Raw genomic sequence first — 21,841 nt, forward strand, 5'->3', positions numbered from 1 at the left:
ACGTACATGTTCACAGTCGACTGATAGACACATGCTGCCTATTCTCGTCGAACGAAGTGTAGTGTTCAATTGAATTTCAGGGCGAATGATGGGCGCTTATCACGGTTTATGATTTCAGTTCTTATCAAGCTTTTCCAGTGGGAAGGAACTATCGTGATAAGTGCTTCACGAATGAATGTCCTTAACATAACAAGATTGAGTAAGAAGAGTTCGCGATGGGTTCCATCAATTGGGGAGAGTTATTCCCGGGAAGATGGAGTCCCGCCATTTTTATTTCGTATATGGCACTTTACGTAAATCAAGGTATATATGTGTGGTTAAGTTTTTATATTTATTCTTTTTCCATGTAATATATTAGCTAGTAATTGTTAAACAGAAGCAATAACGACGTTCAGATAGAACGAATATAAAATTTCATGTAATTATCGTTAACAAAGCATATATTATTTTACCGGCTTTGAACGTGAGTGTTACAATATTATTAGTATGTATAAGTTTGAACATTTATAAAGTGTTTGTTTATATTTGTTGTTCTTCATATTAATGTTGAAGTTAATCAAATTGAACAATTAACTTCTGACATATGACATATACTGCAAGATTATTTTTATTTCAGGTATTATTGTAACCTGGTCACAGAGAAATGGATCCTATGAATTCAATATTATTATGGTGGTGTTGATAACAGAAGTATTGAAGTTGATTGCTTCAACAATCTTGTATTGTAAAGAGTATGTATAACAATCTATGTAGTTTAAATTTTGTTATTAGTATGAATTTTATATTGGAACAGTTTAATTTTCATTTTCCTTTTAGTAATAGTATTGCAAATCTTTGTGAAAGCATAGGAGAGAATAAAAGAGGTAAGTAGGTATTATCCACAAAATTAAAATTATTCCATCATTATAAAATCATACTTTGAATCTACAATGAAATTTTTTTAATAATTAAGCGGTTTCAGCTAGTGGAGCAAATACGTAAAATAAACTGAGTACAAGATAAGATATATCAGTAATTAGTCACCTTTGTATGAAACATATTTGAACAGCTGTTCAATTAATTTAATATTGGACTGTTGTGTTACTATCGTACGAATAAAACTTTACTTAATCAATTCCTCCAAATAATAATTATATTTTTATAACGTATTGAATATATGAAAAGAATAATGTTTAATATTTTATTTTTTTATTCTAGTGCTACTACTGTACATGATACCTTCATTTCTATATTGTTTATACAATAATCTGGCATTTATCAATTTGGCTGCATTTGATCCAACAACTTATTACATTTTATTGCAATTTCGTGTTGTTGTGACAGGAATTATTTTCCAAGTATGTTCTAGAAAATTTTCTTTGCATCTTATGTTAAAGTAAAAATATATTTTTTACAAGCATTATGTCTTTTAGGTTGTTTTTAATCAAAAACTGTCTGTAAAACAATGGTTTTCGCTAATAATATTAACCATTGGATGCATGGTAAAACACATAGATTTGGATTTTGATGCCAGTATATTTAATACCAAACTTAATTTAAATAGTAATATAATTTTCATATTTGTTCAGGTAAGTTTGACTATATTGCTTATCGTGTACCATTGATAAAATTAAACATTAATATTTGAATTTTTTCAGACAATTTGCTCCTGTCTGGCTGGAGTATACACTGAATATTTACTTAAAGACAGAGCGAAAATTAATATTTTTGTACAGAATGTATTTATGTACAGTGATAGTATTTTTTGGAATCTTATTATTCTTCTAGTAATCTTTATCTCGAAAAGTGACATATCTGATATGTTTAGTAATGTTGATGCCAGTATACTTCTGCAACCGAAAGTTATTTTAATTATGCTGAATAATACAGGAATTGGAATAATTACAAGTTTCTTCTTGAAAAATTTGAATTCGATAGTAAAGACTTTTGCAAGCGCACTAGAGCTGGTGTTCACTGCTATTTTAAGTTGGTTCATATTCAGTATTCCTATTCATATGAATACAGTGCTTTCCATTGCTATGGTGAGCTATGCAGTGATATTATATTCACAAAATCCAGTACAAAATGTTTGTAGTACAAAAAAAAACGTAATCATAAGAGCGTAAAACATACCCTTCTTTCCGAGGTTATTTTATATTTATATATAAACAAACGTCACGTTATAAGCAATAATCGAAGAATTTTTATGACGCAGTTCAAGGTACAGTTGTGTATATTCGAGAAAAAATTTTAAGTGTTTCTATACGTGCTCTATTAATATGTACATATTTAATTATAAATAGTAAAATAATGTACGTTTATTTAACCATTAGAAGAAAATACATAATGCATGCGTTTATTTTGATAGTTTTCGTTGAAAAAAGAACATAAAGTTATAAATGTTTACGCGTTATTAAAATGATTTCAAACTGAAAACAACATGTGCTTTCACACCCAAACGAAATACTGCTGACACATTGAAATCATCATTACTTAAAAAGAAATAAAACTAAGTTTGAGCAAGGTGTGGTCGTAACGAAGTCGTACAACTGTACATTTCCTTTTTTATTTGTTTAAAATTAATTTGAATACAACGCATGTTTTATATATTTTGTTTTAATGACTAAAACATACATTATTTTGTCATTTGCCGTTGAACGGTTCGTTCTTATTTACAACGTTCGTGCATATGAGTGCACCGTTAGAATAGACCCTATGAAAACATTAACTTAAGGTAACTACTATTTGAACGCGTATAGCTTCGATATTATTTAACCGAAGTTTGTACCTGTTGTAATATTTCCATAAGAAACCAATTATTCGAACAGTAAACTCATTAGTCAATGTTTCTGTTATTTGTATAGACGCAAGTTTTCGAACCGATGATATCAAAACGTAACGTAATTTTAATTGGCGGGAAAACTTTGATTTGTGAAATATCGACCGAACCATTTTGTCCAGTTTACGAAAGATGGATTGGATGTACCTGTCCCTGTCGATCGTATTTACCTTTACCGAGGACCGTTGTTTCTGTGGTTCCGTCGGTGATTAGAATATACATATGCGCCTGTAGAAGATCATTTTTAGAGAAGTGGGGAGAGGGTGGTCGATATTACCTGCAAAACCACCTTGCTTCGAGAATCGAGTAGCGGCAGTCACATGTCGGCCGTCGTCGAGTGAATTTCCTGTCGGATGATTGTTTCGATTGTCGCGCCGCTTGTCATCGAATCTGTGTTCGAAATGAAACGAAAAACGCGTACGATACAGTGAACCGGCTTATAGATGTGGAAACTGTGATATGTGTGCCGTTGCAGTGAAAATGTACAGTCCATTCTGTGCACGCTGGCACGAGTAAGTCAATTATTGTTGTACGTTCAAACGTATTAATTTGTAATAATTTAGTAGCATTGTAATTTGAACCTTTTAGAAACCGAATTGTTTAACTCTACTTCCTGTAAATTTCTTAATTTTAACAAAATTTTAAGAGATAACGTTCACATAATATTTGTAACATCAACTTCTGTATCATGTTTCTTGGAGTTAATCAGTTTGATTTTCGAGGGGCTCATTTTGCAATTAAAAGTATTCATACGCGTAGAAAATATATATTGCTGTCGAACGAAATAGACTGTATACTCTTCATGTACAAAACAATGTTACCGCGATTGTGACAATTTAGAGTAAAAAGATTTATGTAATTTATCAACCAAGATTGTTTATTATTATTTACTAGTCCACGAACGATAAGGGTTATAGCGATGCAAATACACATTTCTCTCTATGTACATATTATCATTTGTGTAAATTAATTTCGATAGTGTTGTCGATTTACGTGGATGTAACAGATTTACGATCACGTGATAAATAAGCTGAAAGGAAAGTGTATTGGTAAAAAGGCGCCAAACGGGCAGTAAAAGAGTTATGTTCGTAATTTCATTTTTGACAACGTAAATCAGATTTTAACGATGTTATTGATTTATATCGATTTTCGCTCTTAATGGTCGTGTACTGAAATATGATAAACCGATTATATGTAGGTATACTAGGTAATTTCATGAGGAACTTTGATTGAAGTTGTTTTTCGAGAGTATTTAATGTTCCAAATTTTACTGTATATAATTTATTTAATAGCAATTGCTAATTCATTACAGATGGAATTTATAACTATGTACAAATGTAGTATGAAAACACTGTCATAATGGCATAATGCTGCTATCATTAGATAAATAAGAGGTACACCATTGAATTATCGAATATTTCTCCATTTTATACTACAATTTGAACAAATGTCGAGGACATCTCTAGACTTGGTAAATTGCCGTGGCAATCAACGTAGTAATTAAACAATTTTACAATGAATATTCAGTCTGTCTTGCATTCGAATAAAAAGGACTACTCGAATAAAAAAAGTACGCTAGATCGAGTTAAGTTAAGTACGATGGATAAGTATTCACCCTATGCGGCCTCGTAAGAGGACAACCCCTTCCTCTCCGGACTTTCCAGACGCACGCACGTTTTCTTTGGATTATGCAATCGCCTTTCGTGTGTACTACTTTTATGCGGGGTTCGTGTCGCGAGATTCGATGATAAACTTTGCGACTTCGCCTCGATTCGTTCCTTTTTTACTCTTAAAAATATCGGCTACCGGGCCAGATAAATGTTCGTAACGAACGAAACGAAAATTATGCGCCGAAAATTTCACTGCTTGATTAAAAATGTTTTACTCGTTTAATTCACGATAGGTTTAAACGAGCATACAGACGGCGAACTGGAAAGTTATTCTTCAAGACCCGAGACCGTAGTTTTATGCGTACCTATTTCAACCAAAACCTCTTCTTTATTTTCGCTATACATAATAGTTAGGATTCCTGGTTAAGAATAATATATACTTCGAAGTTTAAGACTTACACTACCAAAAAGGAATTACTTATCTAATGATGTATGTTTTTCTTTACAACGAATTGTATTTGCGATTTGTGTAAAATGTAAACGATCGAACCGATTCGAGGGGAAAAAGATGTTCCTATGTGCACTAGAGATGCTTAAATTTATATTGATACACGTTGCGTGACTACTGTGATTGATTCTGTAACTGAAACCGGAAGTTGGGGATGCGTCAGTTGCTAAGTGGTTAAAGTCGTACTAATGTCAATCATTTTATGCATTTGTACGTAATGCATGTGCCGGAAGGAAAGGGAATATCGTTGATCGATTAACGCGGAAGTCAGGACCTAAGGCTGAACATATTGATTCGCCTGGAATCTAAATTAAAGTTATAGAAATCATTGAAATTACTGTACGTAATTAGTTTTGTTTCTTCTTTTGTTCACCTTTCTTGTAAGAAATTTGTACTATTGTATCAGCTGTCGTAGTTGTTCTTACAATCTCATTTACAGAATTATATACAGGCCGTTCGGTCACCCCTGGGAAAAATTTTAATGGGAAATTCTAGACGCCAAACTAAGACGAAAATCAAGAATATTAATTTGTTGAAATTCTTCGTTGAACTTCGTTAAACAGTTATTAAAAAATTTCAAATCCTTCTGAAAAAATTATTTTCGATTGCGGGGGTCAATTACAATCATTTTTGGTGAATAGATGTACCCCTGAAATTCTATTCACTTCTGAGAAAAAAAATTCGTAAGTACGTAAATTGTTCGGCAAAAAAAAAATTTCAAATCGTTCTAAAAAAAATATTTTTTGCTATGGGGGGCTAATTACCATCACTTTTTGTCAATACACATACCCCCGAAATCCTACGTACATTCGAGAAAAAAATTGTGAGGCTAGAAATGGTACCCTGAAATTTCTAAAACCTCTGTTAACATTCTGAACGGATTGGAGGATTTTAATGTTTCAAAAAGCAAACAACGCGTATTTTAGTGAAAAAGATGTAGAAATTCTGAAAATTTTGGAAAAGTTGTTCCTTGATCCTGTAAAATGAGGAAAACCCCATAAAAGTGGTCCAATTTTCAAACATACCTAACTCCTACAGTAGTGAATATATTTCAATGAAACTTTTTTCTGAAGTAGAACTCGTAGTTACCTATAAAAAAGTATTAGACAAATTTTCTGTAGGGCGTCAAACAAAGTTACTAAAAATCAGAAACGAATATTCAGGAAATATCGACCCAAGGTTCCCTAAATTTTTCGGCGAAAAACAAAAATTTTAAATCGTTTCAAAAAAATTATTTTCGATTGCAGGGGTCAATTACAATCATATTTGGTGAATAGGTATACCCTCGAATTCCTACGCACTTTCGAGAAAAAAATTCTTTACCGAAAATACACTGTGTGGCCGGAAATGTTTCTATAACTTTTTAACTAAGCCTCAATCAACAAATTAATATCCTTGATTTTTGTCTTGTTTAGGCCTTTAGAATCTCCCATTAAAATTTTTCCCAAGGTCGGCCGAACACCCTGTATATCTAGTAAATCTGTCGATTAGGTTGATCCTCGTGTGACCCGATGAACGGCGAAGGACTAGAAAAGCGATTTTCAAGGGCGATGGTGAAGGTTCTCCAGGGACGAGACGTAGGGTGGTATGTCCGAGTGCTTCGAGAACTCGTCATCTATGACAGGATCGACGAATTCGGGGCTTCTGCAGCCCCAAAAGGATTCCTCGACGATTCTCCGATCGTCGCCTTTCGATTTCTACTCAGCTCCTGCGAGTCCGTCTCGTCGAGGTCATCGTCAACGACTTCCTCGAAAGATGACATTGACCTCATCGAACGGGCAACCTGTACAGCTCACTCCTCTCTGGGAGCACGTGGTTGGTATAGTCATGTTACCTGATCAATCGAAATGCCAGTATTGCGACCGACCATGTTTGCGGTTCAAGTCTGATAAATAAAATATCAAAATGATCGGCTTGGAGGTTTATAAAATATCAAAACTTTGTATGCTCTAGAACAAAAAGATGGATTTTCTTAACTATTTTCTATCTAATTGTAGATCCACGAACTCCGGGTAACGCGTTTTCATTTTTCAAGATTAACCGTCGTTCTGTATAACGACGACCGACTAATTTCGATTTGTCCCGGACAGGTGCGCACTAGGAAATTTCCAAGCGAGGTCGACACGCGTCTCACGTTCCTGGAGATATCAGAGAGACTGCGTGATCCGGAATGGGAGGTGCGACAGCACGCTCTTCGCGTGCTCATAGACGTGTTGCCGACTTTGAACGCTGACATCGTGGACAAGGTCATGCAACCAGTGGTGCCAGAGCTGGTCAATAATTTGGGCCACCCGGCGCCGGCTGTTCGCAAGGGTGCTTTGGACGCCTTACGGGTTTTTCTCATTCATAGTCGCGACAGGGAAAATACGATCAAAAAGGTACGGTCTTTAGTCTTAAATCTTCTGTTTTGTTCGTCTCTGTTTCGCCCAAAACGCGTGGGATTCCCCGTTTCAATAACAGGGTTGTACAATTACGAAGCATGGAAATTTCGCTGATTGTTACGTATGCTTTACACATTCCCAAAAGCTTAGTAAGTTTCCGAGTATCCAGATTGGTATCTTTTCTTGTTAGTCGACTCATTCTGCGTTCCACCGGTTGTTCTCTTTACGTCGACGTTCGTTCTTTCGTCAAGGTTACCCGCTGACGATTAAATCGATTACCAATTATCCGCTCGTCCAAATTTCGGACGAGCATAAATCGAGCGCCGAGCACGCGGTGACCTTGTAGATTACCTCCTCCCACCCACTATTCGATACACGCATCGATCGGTTTGCACGTTTTCTTGCAGATTCTTCAGGATGGGTTGAACCGTTCGGAAGTGCGCGACTCCTTCCAAACGAACGTCACCACGGGGGTGATTCTGAGCGTTCCGTCCTTGTTGTTCCCTTCGTCCAGCAGCCCGTCGCCCAGCGAACGTCTCGTAAAGGACACGACGATCGCTCTGGCGTCCCGGTTGGCTCAGGTGCCGCACCAGGAAGCCGTACTGAAGTCGCTGATGAAGATCCACGACGTCGTGGGCACGGAGGAGTTTGAGAACTACTTGAAGGATTACGACAACAAGCTGAAACGGAACATCGAGATCCTGTCGAAGATCTATAACGTCAAGTCCGCGAAGAGGGCTCGGAAGAGGATAGACGTCGACGGTAAAAGCGTTGAGAAAGGGGATACGAAAGACCCGGACCGGAAGTGGGAGAGCGACAGCGACACGTCCGGCATCGCCGAAGAGGAGGACGAGGTTAACAACGGAGTCATGCCGGCGGCTAGGGTGGTGCTGGAAACCGAGATTAAATTCAACGAAGAGACGGCGATCACGATGACCATCTTGGAAGAGAATGAGCAGGACGACGAGAGCGGCACGGACCTGAGAAACGACGCCGAGACCAAAGACGCTTCCCCCGATAGACGGAAGACTCCGAGAAGGGTGCACTTTGGGGGTGAAATAGTTAAACTTAGAACCCCGGACAGCGACGACACGGAGTCCCTCGAAGCGACCCCGAAGACCAGGATTCCGGTCCCCGTCTCCCCGGCGACGAAGATGCCCAACACCCGTAAGAGACCATCCTCGCAGCCGTGTAGTCCTCGCAAAGAATCTGGCAAGCCATCCAGAGCGGCCAGGTCCGTCTCTAGCAGCCCGAAGAGAGAAATTTACACGCACAACGCGGAGCTGAGCCCTAAGAAGAGTATACTCGCGAGGACCAGCAGCCCGATCGTTAACAAGCCCGTGGAACAGCCGAGGAAGAGGAGGAACAGTCGACAGGAAGAGAGGGACAAGGACGGGGAAAACGAGAATTTTAGGGTGTCTCCGATCGCTGGTAGAGTCGAAGAGGCGAAGAAGGAAGCCGTTAAGCTGGTTCAGAGTGGACAGGGTATTGGGAGTTCAGCGAATTTCGAGGCTTTTAGCGAAAATAAAACCGAGAATTCGGAGTCGGAGGATAGAAAGGAAATTAGGAACGTGCAAAAGAAGAGCGCCGAGGAGATAGTTCCATTAGAGAAAGTGGACGATACGTTTGGTTCTTTCGTGGAGGACGACAATGCCGAGGGATCTTTCGCGAGGGATTCGAAGATTGACGAAAGTAATGCTTCGAATCGGGACGCTGCGAAATTGAAGAATTGTGCGACGACCGGGGAGAGCAATGGCGATGCCGGCGAACGAACCACGAATGGCGATCAAGATAAAACGGTCGCAAGTGTGATCGAGAAAAATGGCAGTGCTGTTAACGATGTTGGCGAGGCGGGTACTATGTCGGAGGAATTGAGCTGGGAGGAATTGGGACTGGTCGATCAAGAAATACTGGAGGATCTGCACAACAAAGTAAGCGATGTGACGTTTTTTTTTCCCAATTTTCACTCATCGAATGGTCATTCTTTCAACGAGTTTTCTAGCCAAAGTATTTGGTTGGCTTTTTATTTTGCGTGTAATAATTTTCTTTTCTCTGTTAGCCAATTCCTTTGATAGATCTGCGTGATTTCTTCGATTTTCGATTGTATTCTGCACAGTCAGTCACTTCTTACGACCCCAATTTCATTCGGTGTTCAGCGACCTCTCCCCTCCATTTGTCGATACCATTAAACGAGGGAGATTCTCGTGCAATAATCGAGGTTCTATCGTATTCCTAACACTGATCGATACAAGATGGCAATACTTTGTGTCTACGCGATTAAGTTTAGTGCTAATCTTCTCGTTCATAAAATATTTCTCGATGTTTTAACGACGCCAATCGAATCCGTTCTATATTTTTTACGAACACGTCGAACGCGTTCTGCACAAAAATTGCCGGAAGACTCGACGGCAAAAACAAAGAAACGTGTTTAGCCGATAAGCATACATACGTGGACCTAATTGATGGAGTTTAAATCACGTTACGCCACGCGACGAACTTTTGCTGACAAAATCGATTGACCTACTTACCTCGCTGTAATGTATCAGAACGATCTGTCCTGAAGTCGATGGCTCCCCCTTGACTCGCATTAATTAACGCGACGATAAACGAAATACCACGGCATTGTTTAACTCTGACGTCCCTCGGCGCCGTCTCGAAGCATTTTTGGAATCAAAACAGGTTTGTAAATTATTGTTTTTATCATTGTAACGTCTCTGATATGCAAATTAGAAACAAGCATGTATGTATCATGGCAGAGACTAATTGCATAATTGTGTAAAAGTGTGATAGAGGCAAAGGTTTCTTTTGAATCTACCCTTAGAGCTACCGTTCGGAATAAGTTAACAGTGACGAATAACTCATTAAGAGCTAAAGAACTATATTAATTTTCAGGGCTACGTGTCGTTGCTAAGACGTTCTCGAAAGTTTTACTCGTCTACAAATACAAAGAATGACGAGTAAAAATATAATAAAAGGAACGGGGGTGAAAGAACTAGGGAAAAGCGAGACGAAGCGCTGATGTATAAAAGTTCTGGTAGCGCGATTGAAATCGAGACGGTTCTTTGCGAACTCATTATACGTTATCCTGTTGATCGACACAACGCTCAGGGTCTACGAACCATCTATGATGTTTCTTTTACAGAGAATGCCGTTTATGAAAATGAAATTTAACTGGCAAGATCGTTGTCCAATTTATTTTTTTTTTAATTAAAAAATTTAAACGGAAGTTGCGTATCGATAATAAACGTTGGGCGAGTAATCGAAAAGATCGAAATCCAGCTTGAATTTTCCGTATAGCTTGTGCACCATATCTCTGTTCAGTTGACTGAAATATATCCTCGATGCATTCGAGTGACCACCGCTATGTCGCCATCTTGGCTTAATTACCTCTTGCAGGCCTAATTTATGGATCGTGTAAATCTGGTCTCGCCACATTGTTTCAACCTGTAAAGCGTCGTAAATGTAACGAATCCGTGCATAAATAAAACAGGGACTAGAATCGATCGAATGGATGAAGAATATGTACTCGATTCTTGGAACGCCTACCTCCCTCGTTCATTGCCGCGACTTGGACCCGAGCTTAGGACACTTGACGGGTCGTTATCTAAACATACCTTCGCGATAATATCATAATCGACGATGCACGGCGTACAGAAGAGGTAATAGGGCATCCAATGATCGTCCCCGTAACTAGCCAAGTCGGTGTTGATCAAATAGCGTACAAATTCACGGAACGTCGGCTCGATTCCAGCCGGCGGAGGTACACCGTCACGTTTGATCGCCTGATCCTCTCGCGGTTCCGTGAAATTCCTGTCTGCGAACGAGTGACGAACTCTGTGTTAGTCGTTCGCACGACCAAAGGAATATCACGATCGATATTTTGCCGTGACTCACCGCGGTACTTTTGAACAATCTTGACGCCGTATTTCCGATAAAAGTGAAGTGTCCCGTGTTCCCTTCCAGCCACGGAGTTTTCCAGCTTATCGCGATATGCGCTCAGTAATCTCTCAAATGGGTGCCTTACCACGAGCAGTTTCTTCGTTGCTTTTAGAGCCTACATCAGTTTTCTTTTGTTAACGCTTTAACGGCTGTTTGTCACGTGCACGTGACTCGACGACTATCCTTTACGCGAAGAAAAATCAATTCTTTTTATCGATAATCTTTTCCCCTATCAAATCTTTGAAGACTTATTATCTTTGGTCTACGTTTCCCTTCAGGGGCCATTCTACCTTGTAGGCACGAAGAATACATGTTTCTTCATAATTTTTTTTGCGGGCTATTAAAGAGCGATTAATTCCGGGTTTTGTAAATGCATTTATTATATATTTAGCTATATTTACGAATTTTTGCAACGCATAATATCTATTGATTACGCTGTTTTTGTTGATCAACAAACAGCAGTTTTTACGAACGGCGCCCGAAATCCAAAAACCAACGATATTCTTACTATAGATGAGTGTGGTTATAGCATGAACTAGGATCTTTTCAAAAAAACAAAAAATGACAAACTGGCAGTTATTTTACGAAAAAATACTGAATATTTTCATATATTCGCTTGCCTTTTTGTTAATAAAAGAAAAAGTATTGGATATATCGCAATAATCCTAGTTCATGCTATAGGGAGACCAGTTCTAAAGATACTGTGTAAATTTCATGTTGATATCTTGAATAGTTTTTTTGTTATCACTAGACTGCGGATGTTTATGCATTTATGGGAAATTTTAATCCTCAAAAAACTACAGAATGCATTTAATATGCAAAAATATAAGAAATACTTAAAGTAAAATACGAATTATTATATTTACGGGTTGAGACAGCCCTCTGCGAAGCTTCCGTTTCATTAATTCTATTAATAAAAATGTGAATTTGCATAAAGATCCGCAGTCTAGTTATCACATACGCAGTTCCGAAAAATGTAGTTTCGAGAAAAACAGCTTTACAGCAGGCTATATCTTCGTTAGTTTTTCAAATTTCAATTTAATATTTGGTGGACATATTTTTGAGACTACATACTGAAAGACAATGCAAAAAAGAAAATTCGATTTTTTAAATCCCACAAAGTAGAAAGGCCCCTTAACTCGGTACCAATTTTGTTTAAGATCGTTTGGTTCCAGTCACGTTACCCGACCGTGTAGTTAATTTCCCGAGTCGACCGGCGAATGCTCAATATGTTTAGCTCGACGCGTGTTTAGAATGATTTAGCTTTACCTCGTCGGCTGCTGGATATTCGAGTTCCGGTATTACCCTTCTTGCGATGGTCGATATTTGCTCCTTTCCATTGTTTAACTCGTGCTCGGGCACGTTCATTAGAAGACATAAGTTGTAAATCCATGTTGTGCTACCGGCTTTGTAAATTGGACAGTATGATAGATTGTGCGATCTGTTTGACAAATAACGTCGCAGCGGGGCAGTTAATTAAAACTTCGATTTTTGACGAAGTTATTAAATTTGTTTCGTACGTTTAATAGTACTCGTCATTTCGTTATTAAATCCATTTAGAATTTCATTGAGTTTCGAATACTAACGAACCTGCTTATATAAAAAACAGCATATTGCGGCGCAGGTGGGTGCTTGAAGCCGGCAAGTTTATCAGGTTCTTTATATACACCGAGATTGTATCTTCGGCAAGTATTCTTCACTGTTAATAACCGTTGGGAATTGTCATTTTCAGATTCGACCTAAACAAGAATATTCAAACCTCGGAAAATATAATACTGTTTCGAATCAATGGTATGCTTTGCTTGTTGATAATTTTAAAACGTCGGACTTAAAGATTATATTAATCGTAATAGATTAACGTATTCCAATACACGTACCATTAATTTTTTCAATTCGTCCATCGTAGGTACCAGCTTATCCTCTTCGCCGACGAGAAGAACAGTTAATTTTAAAAGAAAAAACATCAAACCGCAGACGACGATGCATTTCAAAAATCGACCGACGACTCTCCGGCGGTTCTTAAACATGGCGCGCACGTTTATCAGAAGAACGAACGATAGTATTGTTTGTAACTCGTCGTACGAATTTCCGCCCTGCTAAATCATTTCTCGAAACGGGTAGTTTAGGTTTGGAATTCGTAGAAAAAGCGTGCATTCGCGAGAAGAACGAGGTAAATATTCGTTCTTCCTTCTGGCGAGACACTGACTGACCGGTTTCCTGTTGAGCTCTGACAGTGAAGGATCTATAGTACTCTGAACCCGTAGCGAGAAGCTTTGCGGTGAAATTTTTATTTTTATTACGATCCAACTCTTTATAAACCGAGCATATACGATACTATCGACGAACAGAAATAATAGAATACAAATTACTAGAAACTACATATTTCGTTAAAAAAATGATAATAAATTACTCGTTAAAATAGTATACAAAAATTGTACACCAGGCATCCACAAACTGTTAGGAATATATTCTTGCCGTGCTAGTAATTCGACGCTGACGAATAGTATTCTCAGCGAAAATAATGAATGGTTTATGCGATTATCGTTATCGGAGAGAAATGTTGAACGTCTCATGACCGTGAAATCGTCTGCCTTTCATTCAACGGAAGTTCAAGGCTGCCGTACGCTTCTCTATGAATGTGGCCAGGTGCTTTGTGTATAATAAGAACTATAAAAGTGAATAGGATCGCTAATATCGATCGTCCGTGACGACCAATCTACCCTTTTTGAAGTAAAACAAATTGTTTCACACGGAAATGAATGATTCAACGCCTCTACGTTCCCTCGCTGTACGTAGAAAGGTTGCGTCGTCTCGGTTTTTCACGTAGAAAATTGTGAAATCGAATCGGTATCAAAAAAAAGGAAATAGATACGATCGAAAACAGTAATCAAATAATATTTAGAAATTAAGAAAGGGCTGGATAATTTAGAGATGTAATTTTGTCCCAGTTGCGTGGGACACCCTGTACAGATAATTAATCGCGAAATCTGTCCCCGTCCATGCTACGCGAAGAATGAATAACAAGCCCAGCTGGTCCCATGCTTTCGACTTTGTAGCGTGTTCGTTCTCCTCTGAGAAAAACGTGCGTCAACGTGACGTTTTAATTCCTCGTTTTCTTTGCCCGCGGAATCTTTGAGCATCCGTTCTGTTAGGGTGTTTTCCCCGTGTCGTCTAATTAAGTAGATTGATCACACTTCCAGGTGACATTTTACCCCGGCGATGTTCGTATCTTCGCGGCAGTGAAACGGCTACGATTATGCATTATGCATGCTGTTTCGTTTTCTACGTGGCGCCGCGACGGTGAAACAGTCCTCGTGCGCGATCACTATAAATATTCCGCGAATGAAAAACGAGAGAGATTTCCCCGTGTCACAATATGCATCGAAGCCGCAGAGGGAAACGCACGGCGGCTCGCGGGTAACAAGAAAATAATTAGAGAACGCGTTGCGTGCCATGTCGGTCCAGTAAATCGTCGTTTCGATGTATATGCAAATCCATTGCGATTTCAGCGTCGTTTAAATCTCGCCGACTAATGCCTCGTGAGGCGTCTTCAAAACTCCTCGTAATATCCGCGTTTTGCATTTCGTATTCGTTCGAAACTGTTCGCGATGACACGAGAGAACGGTCAGAGACCCGAGGAGAACTCGAATAACGGGGAATCGGTATTACGAGGGTCGATTGATAAGCAATAAAAATTGTTTACGACGGCGCAATTATATCTATAATTGTAGTAGTAAAATCTTATCGCAGCACGTTAACAGAGGAATCCGATAACACGATCGACGTGGAAAAAATATATGTCGATCACGATTCACGAAAATTTTCGTACGGGAATTATCATTTATATGCGATGTCGTTGAATAAGAATCAGGAGCCGACGAGCGAACATTATCGATCGTTGCAGCAAGTCCGAATGCAATGCACTAACATTTGCATTCACTTGCCGATTCGGCTCTATTTACACGGAAGTGATCAATATCATTGACTTTTCGTAATTCCAATGAACTTACGGAACTCTTTGGCGCGCACGATAAATACGTTTCAATGATACGTCGATATCGCGACAGTCAACGAGTGTCGGGTCCATTAATCGCGATTCGATCTCGTTTCAGGAAGATTGGCGTGCTCGTGTCAGAGGCTTGGAGAGAGTAGCATCGGCTTTGCGAACGTCTTCAGCGCTGATCGCGATAGAGCCGCGATTAGGATCTCTTTTGCATGCGGTGTTGGGCAGCGAAAGGAGCTGTCGGGTAGCTGCTGCAGGCCTCGCAGTGGCAAAGGTACCTTTGCAACCAGTAAATTCGCACCTCTAGACCCATCTAAATGCTAACTTATTATCGCCCATTGCTTTCTTAACTATTTCTTCGGTGATTTAAAAACAGCAACGTCCACACCACAATGTAAAATATACAGGGTGGTCCACGCAATTGTTTCAAGTCATAACTCCGTTATTATTGCATTTACGAAAAAATGCCAAAGGAGAAAGATAAATGGTTCGAAGAGCACTACATCTGTAGGCCTTTAAAATTTTTTTAAATGCGGCAGTGCATGTGCAATTAACAATTGCATCATTTCTTTAAATAGAAATGTATATTTTTTTTTACACAGATCGATTCTTCTGTTCATTCTACGTAAAAAATAATTAGGGTACCATGGCAAAAGAATTATTAGATTTCGAGATATTTTCAAACAATGTCTTTATTGAAGAGGATGCTCAAACGCTTCTCCATTACATTCTAAACATTTCTGATAACGTTTTTTTTATTGTTTGCATAACTGCGTTTAATTATTATTAATCTATGGGATTTGAATAAATTCTATCTTTCAAATAACCCCACGGAAAAAAGTCAAGGGGACTTAAATCAGGTGAACGGGCTGGCCAACGTATCGATGTATTTGTTGCGATAACGTTATTGCAAAACTTATTTTTTAGAAACCGCACTTTTTCAAATTCTTAGTTTTCGTATTCGAGTTACGATATGTGAATTGCTACTTAATGATGAAATGCTTACTCGTACAAATCAGTTTCTGTTATGATAACAATGTCGAAAGGATGTTTACCTTTACAACATAGTCATGAAGTGTTTGAGTATCTTCTTCGATAAAGACATTTTTTGATAATATCTCGAGATCTAATAATTTTTTTGCCATGATACCCTAATTATTTTTTACGTAGAATGAACAGAAGAATCGATCTGTGTAAAAAAAAAATATGCATTTCTATTTAAAGAAATGATGCAATTGTTAATTGCACATGCATTGCTGCATCTAAACAAAATTTAAAGGCCTACAGATGTAGTGCTCTTCGAACCATTTATCTTTCTCCTTTGGCATTTTTTCGTAAATGCAATAATAACGGAGTTATGACTTGAAACAATTGCGTGGACCTCTCTGTATATATTTATATTAGAAATAGGTAGTGGAATAAAAAAAAACAATTAGGACGATATAACTTTTAACTAAGCTTTATTAGAAACACTTGGAAGGCGCGTCTGCACGGTTTGAAAGAAACATACAGAAAGAAAAGGTCAGTGACGAAAAATTCGTCCCGTACCCTCAGACCCAATCAGCCCTATACTTTGTCCAAACAAGCCAAGGAAGGGACACAGCTGCACCCTCTTGACTTGTATCACGAAACGCGAATCGCAACATACGCGTCGATGGTTTTTCCAATACAAAACTTTCTCTTTTAGGAGAGAAAAACCAACAATTTATTTAACTGGAACCCATGTACCGGATATGATCGCGAACTTTCTTGTAAGAAGTCGTAAATTTCTCAAGTCGCGAACCCGGCAAATTAATGTCGTCGGAGCAGATTTCGTATAAGTAATGCACCGAGACAGTGATTTCGTGTGTTCTTTATTTCGAATGTTCAGGTTGATTTTTCAAAGAAAAGAGTGACATTTTTTACTGTGCACGCGGTTTACATAATCTCGGTTCTGTTGCTATCGGTGGAAAATGTTGCTGATGGGGGTGTACAAATTTTGACTGATTGGTGGTTGACGGTGGTAGTGGGTGTGATTATTTGTAACTCTAAGGGGAAGTGCACGGCGTAGGAATCTTCCGTTCGAGAAAAGTTTCGGAGGTCCCTGGTGTCGAAAACAATGTGTGTCCAAAAAAAAAAAAATGGTAAAGTGGCTGATGGCAACTCACGTGCTCTGCAAATGTTGCGCTTTTAGGGGTTCTGATTTTCGTAGGACTTTTGTAACAATGGATCGGTCGGGGACTCGAGAAGTCGTGGGCCCGGATGCACACCTGAACAACCCAATATAATCGCTATCGAGCAATTTTTTCCAAAGTCATAAAGTTATTAACTCTCAATTATCAAATATCGTATTAGGTAGTCGTAGCTGGTGTGAGCGAGGACGCCCTGAAGAATAGACTACCACAGTTGGCCTGGGGTTTAGCGAGACAAGGTGGCCCGAGCGCTGCTCAGCTGGCCAGGATCGCGATGCTGAGGCTTAGACCGGCCCTTCTCTTGGAGCAGCTTCTGCAGCCACAATGCTTGAATGCCAGAAACGCAAAGGTGACATCCATAATTCTCGAAGCCATATTTAAGCGCGCCCTTTGCACTCCAACAATCGTTAAACTATGTTTATCGCAGACGAGGGAGAACACCCTGCAATTGTTGATCTTCTCGTTGGTAACGTTCCCAAGCACGGAATTCAAAGTGGACACCGTGGCAAATAAAGTGGCCAAGATGGTCAGAGATCGACGTCGCAGGGTTCGACAGGCTGCGCTGGATACGTTAGCTGTCCTGGCGCAAATTTACGAATCTGAGGTACTTGTTTATTCCTGTTGGTGTCGAAGGATAGTTTGTTAAGAGGGAATTGTCACGTAACAGATGTTGTACATCTTCTGATTATGTCGAGCAGTATATTAGGAGGGACTTTTTTGCTTGCAGGAAGTATTAGCAGCTGGAAAACGCGCGTCGGAAGGATATCACGACGGAGAGGCGATGATGTCTGCCATCAGAGCACGGCTTGCACGGAAATCGTTGCCTCTGGTCTCCGCCGATGGTCTCGTTATGTACGGCTTGCAAATTTCGCCCACCGTGCAAATAGCCACAGGTTGGTTATTTTACTTGAGCGATCCTCATTTTGGAAATTAAAAATTCTAGAGATAAGCAAGGAAATTACAGGAAGATATATAAGGAGTTTGATAAAAATTGTTTCAGGTCCTGACGTCGATTGGATCGTGGCCGGAAGCGGTTCGGTTTCGCCCAGCATCGGTCGCACAAAAGGACAAATTATAGCGACGAAATCGGAAACAGAAAAACATCCAAGGTAATATCCTGAATCATAAAACTGCACAGGCATCGTTGCAAATGGATTCATAAGTTTTTTTCAAACTACAATAACTATTACAACACGTGTATACCGCATTATATCGTGCCTCTGAATCACTGTACCCCAACTAACTATTATCAAATTAAGGTTTATTGACGAAAAATTTATTACCGAGAAAGATTTTATATTCGAAACGTAATACACGTGATAATATCAAGGAAATGATTATAAAACTTTACTCGAGGATTATTACGTTTCTTAAGACTTTAACTCGTAGTACTAAATCGTCGAATTAAATTATTCCAGGAGCGAACATGCAAACTACAGTGAGAATCCATGGATTGATAGACCTAATTTTGTCGCTCTCGGAGTGGGCATGCGACCAAAGTCGGATCAACCTGTGGTTTGGCAAATAGTTCCAACGGAAGACCAGGTATGACTGTTATAAAATTTACGCTACCGATCGTAAGTATTATATTAGGACAATCTGACTCTGTTCTATTTTTATCATTCTTGACGTCAATGAACGGTAGCTGGGTAATGAGTTCAAATCAATAGCTCCAGTATGTGTATTATCGTCGCGTTAAATGCAAATGGCAATTAACAATTTTGATGAGGCCATTATCGAAATGCAAGCCTAAGGAGCCGGGCAAGCTTAAGACCAGGTTGACGTTTTCTCGCGTGTTCCGAGGTCAACAGTGTTCGTGAGGGTACAATCGTATTATATCGAAGCAGCTTCGAGTAATCTGTAAATCACAGTCTCAACTCTCCACCCTGCATTTACGATTTAAATAAATAAGTCGCACGCCGGATAAGTAGCAGTATTTTTAACGTTTATCGTCGAGCAAATCATAATTGTATACAAACGACTCGCGAACAAATAATAAGGAAACAAGGTGTTTCTCAGACTGTAAATTCTACCCTACGTTAGATTTGAACGATTAATCGTTTTGCGTTATTCGTCGACGACTTTCAAGTCGGTGTACCGAAATCATCCGTTTCGTTTTTATTTTTCAAGTTCTTTACGGGGTCGCTTTATCGGATCAACGGTGCGAGAAAATCCTTTCGAAACGACGATTTATTTTTATTTTTTTATCGTGGAAATGTACCGATGGCAGTCAACGTCTCGTATAATATCCAGTCGATATCATGTCCAGCTTAAATTTCAAGCATTTATTAAAACTATTTCAGGTTATACATCTCACACTGTTCTATTATTAATTGTTACGAACCTAGTATATCTTTAGAAGATATAAACGCAGCGCGTATCGTTTTTAGGACCTTCAATGCGAAGATGAAACTAACCAGCAAGCGACTCGAGGTGTAAACACCAATGTCCGAAATGGTAATCGTTTTTTTTTTAAAGTGAATATGATCTGTAAACGAGTTAATTTAGACAGCAAAACCTGTATTTTGGTAACTTGTCATGTTTAGGCGAAGGTACTAGCTCTAATTTTAACTCAAAGAATCAGACGAGACTTCCATCATCCACAAGAGAATCCACGAATTATCAGAATATTATCGAAGAGAATTTCGAAAGAAGCGTAAGTTTCTTGAAATGTTTTCCTTCTGCGTGAGAAAACGTAAAAAATATAACGCAGCGTGCATTACAGGAAAATACCAATAAAACGGAATCCAGGATACCAGTGCTGTTTAAATCTACTAATATAGAATCAACTGCCGCTCAATCGAGGAAACTATTGAGAAACGCCGTAGAGGACATCAGGCACGTAAATTCTCAAGAAGAAAACGTCAGGTATTAATCGTTAGTAAAACGTCGATAGATGATTAAACAAAAAATTTAACCGCCGTTTGTACGATTAATACTATACATTTCCAGAGGGACTATGTTTCGAAGAAAAAGAAATCAACCGGAGAGCAGTACGAGCACGCATTACTACCATTCGATTAAAAATTTCGCTAACACCGATTGCAATGTAAGTTACAAAAAATTAATTTAGGAAAAATGATTGTTAGTGTTAACTGCGCGGTAATTAAGAACGTATTTAATGTTGCAGAATATTTCGGAGAACACGAGTCGCGAGTTTTCGGATGTTGCCCCTAAGCTTTATCAAAAATTTTTGGAGAAGGATAGGTGTCAAAGGAGATCCGACATCGGGTCAAGATATGGTCGTTCGAATTCCATCGAACGTAATCAACCATCGTTGCCAAGAAGCATCAAGCAACAAACGTTTGTTATGCACGATATGTACGTATAAACTTCATCCGCAGAAACGATTCTGGGTGATTCTGCATTTATTTCGTGTAACAAAATAGTCTTTTAATATTTTTCATTTTTTTTTTGCAGGTACAACACGATTACGCAACGAGAGGGACGGTTCGCGGACGAAAATTCTTTTCGGACGTTACAGACGGCCCCTACGCCATTGACACGTACTTACAATAAGATAGATTTTAACCAGAGAGAGGATATTAACGATAGAAACACGCCATCGCGAGTAAGCATCAATCACTGGCTTCAAACTGTGTTTAACACTAGATTTACGGAAGCCGTCAATTTGACGGATGTCTGATTCCATATTTAAAATTGCAGAACGAATAAATATTATATTTTAACAACTTATGTTGAATTTGATTGATGCAATGGCATGAATATATGTTCTAATTTAAAGAAAAATCGTATCGTAAGATAATCGTCAACATGAAAGGTATCAATAAATATACGTGCGATCAGTGCCCGTAAATTTAGTGTCGATCGTGATGTGCCTAGTACCTTACATTTGCGTTGGCACTTTAAACATGCCAATGAAAAGTAAACATTTGTTTTAGTTAGATATCGAGTAATTTTGACAGACACGTAATGCGTTACAGGCAAGATTCTATCGTAGGACGAAGGAAGCGGCCGCGCAAAAAATTAACGACGTCGAGTTGATATCATCGGACGCCCAGACGAACGAACATTTTCCTGCGATATGCGTCGACGCTCCTTACAGAAGAAGGTTACGCTCGTTGTCTCCATCGCAATTATACCATCGCCAGCAATTCGCCAGAACGGGTTCAAACGAAGTGCACGCGGTGTCTATGTACGACATGTAAGTAATATACTATTTTCTAACCGATTTCTTAGTAGAATAATATCGATTCGATGGCAAAAAGTACGTGATCACGCACAAGACATATTATTTGGTTTTTTTTTCTTATCAGCCATCTCGTGAGATCGATTGTATCCTAAAATAAACTCAACTGTAATAGTATATGTTGATCAATATACAAGACAATGTTCATAATATTCGTACGGTAACTGAAAAGCTGGCGTACGGAACAAATATAAAGAAGCA

General features: G+C 38.8%; 3 protein-coding genes across 5 annotated transcripts in view; 2 read left to right on the plus strand and 1 right to left on the minus strand.

Annotated features, from left to right (window-relative positions):
* Window positions 1-77: 77 nt before the first annotated feature.
* Window positions 78-2,121, plus strand: LOC122401528 (UDP-galactose transporter senju). Its single transcript, XM_043403716.1, has 6 exons — window positions 78-303; window positions 617-731; window positions 817-863; window positions 1,198-1,337; window positions 1,413-1,568; window positions 1,638-2,121. Exons 1-6 carry the CDS (start codon window positions 216-218, stop codon window positions 2,103-2,105), a joined length of 1,014 nt encoding a protein of 337 aa, XP_043259651.1. The 5' UTR covers window positions 78-215; the 3' UTR covers window positions 2,106-2,121.
* A 1,107-nt stretch (window positions 2,122-3,228) lies between these two features.
* The window catches only part of LOC122401523, a 41,259-nt gene continuing 22,646 nt past the window's right edge, over window positions 3,229-21,841 (plus strand). For all 3 annotated transcript variants that reach the window (XM_043403710.1, XM_043403712.1, XM_043403711.1), the window contains exons 1-17: window positions 3,229-3,330; window positions 6,428-6,751; window positions 7,027-7,314; window positions 7,725-9,248; window positions 15,369-15,533; window positions 17,594-17,779; window positions 17,858-18,034; window positions 18,158-18,323; window positions 18,431-18,539; window positions 18,849-18,975; window positions 19,821-19,887; window positions 19,977-20,086; window positions 20,156-20,298; window positions 20,383-20,479; window positions 20,561-20,751; window positions 20,851-21,001; window positions 21,375-21,595. In XM_043403710.1, the coding sequence (XP_043259645.1) occupies window positions 6,524-6,751; window positions 7,027-7,314; window positions 7,725-9,248; window positions 15,369-15,533; window positions 17,594-17,779; window positions 17,858-18,034; window positions 18,158-18,323; window positions 18,431-18,539; window positions 18,849-18,975; window positions 19,821-19,887; window positions 19,977-20,086; window positions 20,156-20,298; window positions 20,383-20,479; window positions 20,561-20,751; window positions 20,851-21,001; window positions 21,375-21,595 (3,950 nt within the window). In that variant the 5' untranslated portion in view covers window positions 3,229-3,330; window positions 6,428-6,523. The remainder of the gene's footprint in view (window positions 3,331-6,427; window positions 6,752-7,026; window positions 7,315-7,724; window positions 9,249-15,368; window positions 15,534-17,593; window positions 17,780-17,857; window positions 18,035-18,157; window positions 18,324-18,430; window positions 18,540-18,848; window positions 18,976-19,820; window positions 19,888-19,976; window positions 20,087-20,155; window positions 20,299-20,382; window positions 20,480-20,560; window positions 20,752-20,850; window positions 21,002-21,374; window positions 21,596-21,841) is intronic.
* Window positions 10,215-13,283, minus strand: LOC122401526 (carbohydrate sulfotransferase 11-like). Its single transcript, XM_043403715.1, has 6 exons — window positions 13,134-13,283; window positions 12,847-12,995; window positions 12,526-12,697; window positions 11,212-11,371; window positions 10,932-11,131; window positions 10,215-10,761 (listed from the first exon to the last, which is right to left on the minus strand). Exons 1-6 carry the CDS (start codon window positions 13,281-13,283, stop codon window positions 10,534-10,536), a joined length of 1,059 nt encoding a protein of 352 aa, XP_043259650.1. The 3' UTR covers window positions 10,215-10,533.

Source organism: Colletes gigas, unplaced genomic scaffold (assembly GCF_013123115.1).
Source record: "Colletes gigas isolate AHSC1104 unplaced genomic scaffold, ASM1312311v1 Colletes_gigas_Sc00025, whole genome shotgun sequence".
Classification (NCBI taxonomy): domain Eukaryota; kingdom Metazoa; phylum Arthropoda; class Insecta; order Hymenoptera; family Colletidae; genus Colletes; species Colletes gigas.